Genomic DNA, 11522 nt, shown 5'->3' with positions numbered 1-11522 from the left:
AAGGATGTTAATTATCTTAATTAAGGAGAAGTAGCGTAACTGAAGCTCTGACTGATGCGTGATTTAAGGTACAATGATAAAAGAATTTTGGCTAGGAATATAAATATTTAGCTGCCATGTGTGTAAAAGACCTAATGCTGCTACATCACCGAAAAATTTCCTATAATTTTGCCTAATTATGTTTTTTGCTATAATCTTTAAATATGGGCCATAAAAAGGTTTATTTGTGCATTGAGAAAACTATCATCTATAGCCCCTCAAAATTTTAATAGCCCATGTTTTCCCCCCATTGACACGAAATGGCCAGCCGACCCAAACATATTATATCTAATAGTCCGAAATGTCTATTTTATATATTTTTTGTATAATGACAGTCTAATTTGTATATTTTTTGTATAGTGATAGTATATATTGTATATTTTTTATATATTCACAGTCTATTTGTATATTTTTTGTATAGTGACAATCTATTTAATATATATTTTGTATAGTGACAGTCTATTTAGTATATATTTTGTATAGTGACGGTTTATTTTGTATAATTTTTGTATAGCGACAGTCTATTTAGTATATATTTTGTATAGCGACAGTCTATTTTGTATATATTTTGTATAGTGATAGTCTATTGTATATAAATTGTAAGTGGCAGTCTATTTAGTATATTTATGTATAGTGACAGTCTATTTTGTATAGTGACACTTAAAAAATCCACTGTCACACTTACAAAATATATACAAAAATTATATAAAATAGACTGTTACTATACAATTTATATACAATAGACTTGTTATTCCAAATTTAATTTAAGTGCGTTACTATTTTTAAATTTCCAGAGCAAAATCTGAAATCACTTTGCATAGTTCTAGGATAAATCTGAAACAAAGCCCTAGCATCACTGTATCGGTCGGCACTATACATAGCACCGATGATAGCATTACACGTGAATACAGTCGACCGTGTGTTTGAGAAAACGACGTGACGAGCAACGACAGTTGCGGATTCCAAATCCCCGATGCGAATGATAGACTGAAGGCGATTGTGAAGGTTAAGCCGGTGTCCGCTCAGTGCCGACGTGGTGTCGGAAAGGCGGGAACGAGGGTTGTTAGGTAAAGGCGGTCCCCTCGGGAGTGGATCACGACAGATGGCGTTGATTGGTGGTTCAATATGGAGGCGGCTTGCGACAACGACGTTCGACATGGGCTTCTTTGGCTGAGGAAAGTATGTATGATCGCCGAGGGAGAAGGAAGTTAGGGTTTTGAGGAGGTGGTGATTGTGGTGTTGGGTGAGGATGAACGAATGGTGTGATTTGAATTTTGACAGCGGCGGAGGAACGACGGAGAGAGCGGGGGAGGATGCCATAGAGAGGGGGAAGAGTGACAGTGGTCTTGGGCTAGCCCTTTAATTAGTTTTGGGCTGTTAATTGTATGGTTTATTTTGTGGCTACCTATTGTCATTAATTTTTCTCGGATGGTTACAAATTAAGTTTGCCCTTGTGCATTCGCCCTCCACCTTCTTGTTTATGGCCCACTTGAAGTCGGTCCAAGAAGTAGTAGCATGGCCCCATGTCTGAGAGGTCCAATGGACGGCCAGTGAGTCCCGTAAAACCAAAAAGTATATAACGACGTCGTTGACAGACTCTGGAAGTAGCTACCATCCATCCACGTGTTCCCCTGCTTAAGTGATCTTTTGTCTTTGCCTTGTTTTGTCTTCAACACAATTACGATTTAATCTTTTCGATCCTCTCTCTACATTCACTAGATTAGATTCCCCATTCTTAGTCTGTAATTCTTAATAACGTCATTACTGATTCCAGTTAAGCAGTTGCAGTTTTTGAATTTTCATCAGGTACATATTTTATTTTCTTTGCCCGCTTCATTTTTTTTTTTTTGATGAAGTAATCTTTGCCCCCTTCAGTATGCCCATTTCATCGGTGTTAATTATTTGTAAATCAGTATTTTCTTCGATTTCAACAACTTAGACATACTAAGTTGGAAATGTCTTCGTTTACTTTATTTTTTAATTGGTTTCGTAAAATGGTGGGCGGAAGTTCTTTTCATAATGGGTTTGCAGCTGGTCTACAAGTGAAAAAAGGGTAGCTTTAGAAATTGGGTGTTAGTTAATTGTAAATCAACCTTGTTCTGTTCTTTCCGTTACTTATTACGCTTTTCTGCATCTTCTTGTAGTGCTTCTGAGTGTTTCTTGTATTGCTGGATCATATATTCTTGTTCTTGGATGAACTTAACCTCAGTTGCTATTCAACAATTTGATGGCATACTTAGTTGAAGATTCTTTGTTTACCTTATTCCATTTATCTCTGGCTAACTTTAGTGGTTCATTTCTGATTTGGGTTTCTAAATTGGTGGCAGCACATTTTCTCGAGTTTTCAGTGGGTTACAAGTGGAAAATAGGGTAGTCTTTTAGAATGTAACTGGTTGTTGAGGCTGTTCCAATCATGGAGAATCCATTGGAGAATCTTGGGTCAAAACACCTAATAAAGAAGCATGAATTTGTGAGGATCATTATTCAGTGTCTCTATTCTTTAGGCTACAGAAAGTCTGCTGTTTCTTTGGAATCAGAATCTGGGATTGCCTACAAATCTGATGAACTTGAGTCCCTCGAGTCGCATATTCTTGATGCTAATTGGGATGCGTGTATTGACTGCCTTAATAGACTTAATGGCTTGACCAATGAGACAAGAGCGTCGGCTTTGTTTCTTGTTCTCAAACAGTGTTTGTTAGAGTATTTGAATCGTGGGGACGACTCTTCAGCTTTGGAAATCTTACAGAAACAGATATCTGGTTTACAAGTGGAGAAAGAGAAGGTTCATAAGCTTGCTTTTGGATTTCTCTCCTTGAAGGAGTTGGGGTTGGGTAAGGTAGATCTTGACGTTATTTTTAATTTGCGAAATTGTTTGCTGATGGAACTTGAAAAAGTACTGCCGCCACCCATTACATTGCCCGAACGAAGATTAGAGTACTTGGTTGAAATGGCTGTATGGTCGAAGATAGATAACTGTGTGTATCATAATTCAGTTGATGCAGTTTCACTCTACGAAGATCACCATTGTGATGGAAGTCAGTTTCCAACAAAAACCACTCAGGTGAGCACTGAGAGGACCATGTATTGCCATAGTTTTTGAAGATTGCATCTGATCTTAAAAGTATAATGTTATCTTAAGTTACTTTCATTTTGATCCATTAATATTTTTGCTCAATAGGATATCAGATTGTCATGCTTATTGACTTACAGTTCAATAGCTTAATTTTTACTTGCCATTTTAACCCTGGAAGTAAACCTTCAATAGTTCAAAAGTGGTTCTACTGCTACCTTATTGCTAATCTTGGAAAAATTGTTTTGCAGAATACCAAAATTGAAAAGGAAAGTAGGACGGTTATATGGGATAATTTCATTAAGTCCCAAGTGATACACTAGGATATTTGAACTAGTTTGCCCTACTTTTGGGCTCCTTTCTCTGTTGACCTGAAAGGGCTTGACAGAGGGCTAACACAGTGTATCTAAGATGTAACTTAGCTCGTAATGAAGTTCTTTTTCCAGTGCTATAATTTGTTATTTTAGATAAGTTTGGAAAGATCCAAGACTAAAGAAGCCACATTCCCAGCAGTGCTGTGTATCCTGAAAAGGCCATTTACTTATTTCATTAAATTTACTATCTTTTGTTGTGAATGTCGGATCATGGTCTCAAATAAACTTCCGACATATAGGCAAATTTGTAGAATGTTAGTAGCCTCGCAATTCTGTGGCAAATATTGCTTTATGACTTGCTAATTATCTAGTCACAATGAAATTGCGAATGCTATTAATGGTTTTCTATTATAGTTTTTTTTAAAAATTTATTTGATAAGGAATGGTTTTCTATTCTAGAATCGCTTAATCTGTGTGGAGTTAATGAAGATTGGACTTATCACACCGTGATCATGAGTAGTTTCTCTCATTACTAAATTGTTGTCATTGTTCGTCTAGCTTCTCTCTAGGAGAGACGTGTTTAATGTCTTTATCACTGTTGCAGATTCTGACTAACCACAGGAATGAAGTCTGGTATGTGCAGTTCTCGAACAATGGAAACTACTTGGCATCATCATCAAGTGACTGCACGGCCATCATATGGAAGGTGTGTTTCATAATATCACAATTAAGTTTGCTATGCTAGTCTTAAAACTCCAGGAGTTTACTCCTACTGCCAATTTGGGTTATTCCTGTAAATTGCTTAGTTGTGCTGTTGAAAAAATAAACCTAAATCATGGATAGAGGGTATACTTGTTAAGGATCACTCCCCTGCAGCTTTGAAACTCCATAAGCTAGGAATTTGTCGAGTTAACCTATTTACGTTGTTTGAGTAAGTGCTTTCATGGAATAAGCAGGAGAAATTTATTCATGTCTTTTTGCAAGATGAATTAGAATTAGAGTAATAAGATTGAATGAAACCAAATTAAACAGAAAAAGTTACTTATTCTGCTTTCTAGATAAATGCTACCAAGAAATCCATGTCTTAGTTGCAGGTCCTTTATGCATTCTTAAAAGCCTATATAAGAAACTTTTTTTTCTTTGGTCAATTGAATCTTTTATCAAGAAATTGTACTCTTGAGTGAATTTAGGTTGTTCACTTGACTGTTACTAGCAGGAAATAATCTAGTCAAGATTCTTTTTCTGAGGAGAAAGGTAGGGAAGTGGTTTCCTAGGTTGCGCGGACTTTTCAAGATGCTGTCGCACCCGTGTCAGATCGTCCAAAAATACACTACTTTTGAAGGATCCGACACGCACCCGACACCATCTTTGGAGAGTCCGAGCAACATAGGACTGGTTTCCAGGTTTATGCTTCGGCTGAAGAATTTACCTGTCCTCCGCTATAATTCTTTTTAAAAGAATTATAGCCGCAAAATCCTAAATGAACACCATCTATCAAAAAGAAGTTAGTTCTCTCTTTCTCTCTATGTGTGTGTGTGTGTGGGGGGGGGGGGTTCACTTGACTGTTACTAGCAGGAAATAATCTAGTCAAGATTTTTTTTCTGAGGAGAAAGGTAGGGAAGTGGTTTCCTAGGTTGCGCGGACTTTTCAAAATGCTGTTGCACCTGTGTCAGATCGTCCAAAAATACACTACTTTTGATGGATCCGACACGCACCCGACAACATCTTTGGAGAGTCCGAGCAACATAGGACTGGTTTCCAGGTTTATGCTTCGGCTGAAGAATTTACCTGTCCTCCGCTATAATTCTTTAAAAAAAAATTATAGCCGCAAAATCCTAAATGAACACCATCTATCAAAAAGAAGTTAGTTCTCTCTGTGTGTGTGTGTGTGGGGGGGGGGGGTTCATTTAGGATTTTGCAACTATAACTTTCTTATAAAGAAAATAAAGCCTTATTTCTTTAGTAGCTTAATGGACCGGGGATGTGAATATGTTGGAGTGGTTATTCCATACCCCAGCTTCAAATTGAATGATGATTTATGATGGCCAAGTACAAAATTAAAGAGACTGAAGTTGGAAGACTGAATACGTATAACTAAAGAAAAAGATTACGTACTCATTTACTTGGCAGTTATCACCGGAAAATGAGAGTATCATGTATCTTCGATATAGCCTTAAAACTATCAAGTAGGATGAAAATCCAAAGTTGGTAGTTATCAGCAAACATAGGCTTATAATTTGACAATTCCACCTATTACCTCCTATCTCCCACCGACACAGGTACCTAGTACTCTACTTACCAAGGTTTATGTATATGAGAAGAAATCATACCTAGCATTTTTTTATCAGGTAAGATGGAATTCCACTAAAATTGCATCCAGTAGGTGCTGAACATTACATGTTGGTGAACCACCAAAAAGAAGAGTTAGCTCCTGAACAATGATATTATACCTAGCGTTTTTTGCCTCTGCTAGGATTTGGACCCTGGTTCCCTATAGTTTATATTCCACATTATTGACCGCTAGATCACAATCTTGGGTGCACATAGTTTTATAACTAAATCTCAGGAGGGAGAGGGGAAGTTCTCAATCCTGCGTTGGATAATAGGTTCAGTGTAATCCAATCTAAAGGTAGTTGCCACAATTTAGTTTCCCACTTAGCTAAATGTTAAAGTCTGACTTCAAATTTTGCTAGCATACTCATGAAGAAATATTTTAGAGAACACGTAAATGATACTTGGCAATAAATTTTTAATTGTATGTCTCCTTAGAACTTATTTCTTTCGATAAAGATTCTTTTGTGTTTTTTTTTTGGGGGGGGGGGGGGGTTGCGACAACTAAGTTGCAGAATTAACATTTTGTCAAGCAATAAAGTGCAACTTTTCCAGCAAATTCGTGCTCTCAAGTTGCCTAAATAGGGCTACATTGGTGCACTCATAGACGAGGATGGCAAAGTATTGATGGACGAGGCACTTATTAGGAGAAGATGAGAGACATACTTCCCATAAACTGTTGAACGAGGAGGGGGATAGACGCATTGTGTTGGGTGAGTTGGAGCACTCCAAGAGTCGGCGAGATTTTGGGTACTTTAGACGGATTACGGTAGAGGAGGTGGAAGGGGCGATGCGTAAGATGTGCAGGGGCAGAGCGACGGGGCCAGACGAAATTTCTTTGGAATTCTGGAAGAGCGCGGGGCGAGCAAGTTTGAAGTGGCTCACTGGGCTGTTTAATGTTATTTTTAAGACGAAGAAGATGCCCGAAGAATGGAGGTAGAGTACGATGGTTCCGCTTTAGAAGAACAAGGGTGATATCCAAAATTGCAACAATTATAGGGGTATCAAGCTGTTGAGTCACATTATGAAGGTTTGGGAGAGGGTGGTGGAGGCCAGAGTGAGGAGGTGCGTGTCTATTTCCGAGAATCAGTTTGGATTCATGTCGGGGCGTTCGACTACGGAAGCGATTCATCTGGTAAGGAGATTAGTGGAGCAGTACATGGAGAGGAAGAGGGATTTGCATATGGTGTTTATTGACCTTGAGAAAGCGTACGATAAAGTCCCGAGGGAGGTCCTGTGGAGGTGTTTGGAGGTTAGCGGCGTTCCGTTAGCGTACATCAGGGTGATTAAGGATATGTATGATGATGCTAAGACTCGGGTAAAGACTGTGGGTGGTGACTCAAAGCATTTCCCTGTGGTGATGGGGTTGCACCAGGGATCGACTCTTAGCCCGTTTTTATTTGCCTTGGCGATGGATGTACTGTCGCGACACATCCAAGGGGAGGTGCCTTGGTGCATGCTATTTGCCGATGATATAGTGTTGATTGACGAGACGCGAAACGGAGTTAACGTCAGGTTGGAGGTTTGGAGACGGACCTTGGAGTCTAAAGGTTTCAAACTGAGTAGAACCAAGACAGAATACTTGGAGTGCAAATTCAGTGACGGGACCCATGAAGCAGACGTAGAGGTAAAGCTTGATGCTCAAGTTATCCCCAAGAGAGCGAGTTTTAAGTATCTCGGGTCTATTATCCAAGGTAACGGGGAGATTGACGAAGATGTCGCACATCGCATCGGAGCGGGATGGATGAAGTGAAGGCTCACTTCCGGTGTTTTATGTGATAAGAATGTGCCGCCAATACTTAAGAGTAAGTTTTATAGAGTGGTGGTTCGATCGGCTATGCTGTATGGGGCTGAATGTTGGCCAGTCAAGAACTCCCACGTGCAGAAGATGAAAGTAGCAGAGATGAGGATGTTGAGATGGATGTGTGGGTGTACCGGGAGAGATAAGATTAAGAATGAAGCTAGAGTGGGAGTAGCATCCGTGGAGGACAAGATGCGGGAGTCGAGGCTGAGATGGTTTGGACATGTTAAGAGAAGAAGCATTGATGCTCCTGTTAGGAGGTGTGAGAGGTTGGCCATGAAGAGTTTGAGAAGAGGTCGAGGTAGGCCTAAGAAGTACTGGGGAGAGGTGATTAGACAGGACATGGCGTTGCTTCAGCTCACTGAGGACATGACCCTTGATAACCCTTGATAGGAGGGTGTGGAGGTCGAGGATTAAGGTAGAAGGTTAGTGAGCAGTTTTTAGTTGTTCACCGATAATCTTAAAAAACGCACGTCCCTTCATATTCTTAGATTTTTATTACGTTATGTGGTTTTGTTTGCCTCAGGTATTGTATTCCCTGTTGCTATTATTTGGCACTCCCTCCGTTCCAATTTATGTGAACTTGTTTGACTGGGCACGGAGTTTAAGAAAAAAATGAAGACTTTTGGAATTTGTGGTCCTAAACAATTTAAAAAGGGGCCCAGAATATTTGTGTGGTTATAAAAGCTTCTCATTAAGGATAGAATTGTAAGTTTAAGCAAAATTGTTTCCAAATTTAGAAAGGGGTCATTCTTTTTGGAACGGACCAAAAAGGAAATAGGTTCGCATAAACTGGACCGGAGGTAGTTCTACTTATCCTTTATCTCTCCCTTTTTCTTTTCTCTTCCTTCTTTCTTCCTTCCTTGCTTTCCTCTTCTTTTTCTTACCCTTCCTGAGCCGAGGGTCTATTGGAAACAACCTCTCTACCTGCATTAGGTAGGGGTAAGGTCTGCGTACAGACTACCCTCCCCATACCCCACCTGTTGGGAACATACTGGGTTTGCTGTTGTTGTTGTTGGTGGTGGTGCACTCATAGCTGGTCAATCTGTTGTCCTGAAATTTTGAGGTGTTAGAGCTAAGTGTTCCCGTTGTATTCTAATTTTCAAGTAAAGCTTGACAGCAGTCATGTGGCCAGTGGAAAGGCAGAGATAAGTCTTACGATCAATCTTAAAGTGGTCAAGCATTACCAGCATTATGAAGCTAAACTTTGATTTATGTATGATTATATTCCTTTTGTGCCATATAACAATCCTAGGCACTAAGGTTGAAAATAGTGTTGGATGGTTCCTATATCCCGTCCCTCTACCATAAATTGGTTGGCCGGGTTAGCTTAACGGAAATTGTTAAGGACAAATTTAGCAGCCAATACAAATGGGTCGAAGAATGTTGACCGTCATGTGCTTCGTAAAGGGATGGACCCCAAAGACATTGGAAAGACATCAATAAGGCTAAATTATTTTAGATCTTGTCGTTGTTATTATTATAAGAATAATAATCATTAACATTAATTTTCAGCAGAAACAATAACATTGCGCTTATGATTCCATGAAGACCTTCTTCATCAGGAATAAGTAGACTTCTCAACCTTTTCTTAGTGCATGTACTTTGTAACATTGTTAGGCGTATGTCACAGTCATGTGACTGATCCGAACTGATTTTGGGAGACATGACATCTAGTTTTGATATTTCTGACAGTAACTAAGCATTTGGTTTACAAGTATCCTTGGTGATTGTGTACATATGGCTTGGTCAAGATATTTTGTCTTAAACCATGGATAATTTCTCTTAGATTCTGATAAATTGCTATTTGAATTGACGGTGGCCTGTGTGACACTTTATCTCTGTAAAACCTATAAACTTACAAGCAGTGCTTTTAAAAGCCATCACTTTCTCGGCTTGCCGCCTAAAGTGATGAAACGATGCGAAACAAGGGGTTACCGCTTCATGGGTGAAGCCATGCGCTTTAGAGAAGTTTGCGCTTCAAATACTATAGCACAAAATGATTCAAAGAGAATCCGTCGCTTTCTTTGAATCATCAACTTTTTTGGAGTTGGATTAATATCAGCGTTAATGTATATTAGATGCTAAAGTTAGTTGCATTTTTATTGTACTAAATTCATAGATTTTTTATATTTTTAATTTCAAACCGACGGATTTTTTTTGGCACTTTTGCTTTTAAAAACGCTTTGATTTCACGGGGATACAGCAAGTTTCTGGGATGAGGGTTAATGATCGTGTACAACATAACTATTAGCTCATATTCTCAAGGCTACAAGATTTTGATTGACCATTATTTCCTGAGTTGGATTGATTATTACTTTCAGGTACTGGATGATGGGAACCTGACCCAGAGACATGTGCTGCAGAGCCACAAAAAGCCAGTTTCTTTTGTAGCATGGAGCCCTGATGATACAATGTTGCTAACCTGCGGGAACATGGAAGTGCTCAAGCTCTGGGACGTGGAAACAGGTACATGCAAGCACACATATGGCGGTGATGGTTTCATTGTCAGCTCATGTGCTTGGTTTCCTGATTCTAAGCGATTCGTCTGTGGCAGCTCAGACCCTGAAAAAGGCATATACATGTGGGACTGTGAGGGTAAGGAGATCAAATCGTGGAGAGGGCTGCGGATGCCGAAGGTTTTAGATCTTGCTGTTACACCTGATGGAGAAAAACTTATCAGCATATTTTCTGACAAAGATATCCGAATATTGAATGTGGGGACAGGTGCTGAACGTGTGATTCCAGAGGAGCATCCAATCACATCCCTTTCATTATCAGGGGATGGTAAATTCTTCATAGTAAACCTTAATAGTCAAGAGATTCATATGTGGGATGTTGCAGGCGAGTGGTTTAGCCCCATGAAATATAAAAGCCACAGACAACATAAGTACGTGATACGCTCCTGTTTCGGAGGATTGGATAGCACTTTCATTGCCAGTGGTAGTGAAGATTCAAAGGTATGCTTGTTCTTTAATCCCCATCATCAAAAGAAGAAAAAAATAATACTACAAATAAGCATGAAATTCCAGAACTTCAAAGTTTAATGTGAATGATTTGTTGGCGACTACTTTTCTTTAAGCTTAATAGTCTCATGCCATATGTTGGCCTTTTGTCCTAGACTGCATTTTTTGCAGCAAAGGCGAGCACACACTGTTTGCGAAGTAGCTACATCATATCTATGCATGATTCAGCATATTATTTTTCATGCCGATATTTGGTAGAGCCAATTCCTTCATTTTGTATATTGATGCAAGGAAATGATGTTTGAGTTGTAACAGGTGTATATATGGAATCGTCGAGGTTCAAAGCCTATTGAGATCTTGTGTGGCCATACAATGACTGTGAACTGTGTGAGCTGGAATCCTAAAAGGCCTCATATGTTAGCTTCAGCGAGTGATGATCAAACTATTCGCATATGGGGGCCTAACGTTCAAAGTAGACATTAATGAGTAAGCTGTTGTATGTAAATGGGATTTTTTCTCAGTTGGGATTTTCGTTTGCCATGTAAATCTGATAGTTTTCCACTCGATATTTTTCCAAATTTTGGCGTGTCGATCCCCTGTAAATTGCCACGGTTGATTTTTTCCCCTATCCCTTCCAATAGGGTAGGTAGTGAGAAGAATTTTGACTCCTTGTATTTGTACAAGGGCAGGGTTGATTTCCCACCCTGCTCCATTTTGGATGCTAATAAGTTCCACTTTTATAAAGAAGAGTATGAACTATGAAGACGTTGGTTAGCCTATGAAATGCTGGGGAAATTTCTCCCTTTATTTTTCTTCTTTACACAGTTTCATGAAATCAACAATCTGGAAGCGATTTTTCTGTCTCAGTTGAAGTTTGTAAATTGTAGTTTCATTTGAGGAAGAAGTGGCGAAACTGCATCCCCATTTCTTTAAAGTGTTCTCAATCAACGCGAGTACTACTACTATTTTCCTTTCCAAACCTGTACTTCCTTTCATAGCTG

The 11522-nt window shown here is 39.2% G+C and overlaps 1 protein-coding gene across 2 annotated transcripts; it reads left to right on the top strand.

Moving 5' to 3' along the window:
* Window positions 1-1246: 1246 nt before the first annotated feature.
* LOC104119687 (WD repeat-containing protein WDS homolog) lies at window positions 1247-11284 on the top strand. 2 transcript variants are annotated; one of them, XM_009631260.4, is made up of 6 exons: window positions 1247-1845; window positions 2367-3100; window positions 4028-4129; window positions 9880-10024; window positions 10118-10515; window positions 10837-11284. In XM_009631260.4, exons 2-6 carry the CDS (start codon window positions 2453-2455, stop codon window positions 11002-11004), a joined length of 1461 nt encoding a protein of 486 aa, XP_009629555.1. In that variant the 5' UTR covers window positions 1247-1845; window positions 2367-2452; the 3' UTR covers window positions 11005-11284. The 2 variants fall into 2 exon arrangements, with proteins under 2 accessions (XP_009629555.1, XP_009629554.1); XM_009631259.4 differs by having other exon boundaries at window positions 1248-1845; window positions 9880-10515.
* The last annotated feature ends 238 nt before the right edge of the window (window positions 11285-11522 follow it).

Source organism: Nicotiana tomentosiformis, chromosome 1 (genome assembly GCF_000390325.3).
Source record: "Nicotiana tomentosiformis chromosome 1, ASM39032v3, whole genome shotgun sequence".
Taxonomy (NCBI): Eukaryota; Viridiplantae; Streptophyta; class Magnoliopsida; order Solanales; family Solanaceae; genus Nicotiana; species Nicotiana tomentosiformis.
This window is presented reverse-complemented; position numbering and strand designations above follow the sequence as displayed.

Bases quoted from the DNA above. Each gene is read 5' to 3' on its own strand.
- LOC104119687 (XM_009631259.4), top strand. From the start codon at position 2,453: ATGGAGAATCCATTGGAGAATCTTGGGTCAAAACACCTAATAAAGAAG. The intron at 3,101-4,027 runs GTGAGCACTGAG...TCACTGTTGCAG, and splicing joins TTCCAACAAAAACCACTCAG to ATTCTGACTAACCACAGGAA. The intron at 4,130-9,879 runs GTGTGTTTCATA...TATTACTTTCAG, and splicing joins GCACGGCCATCATATGGAAG to GTACTGGATGATGGGAACCT.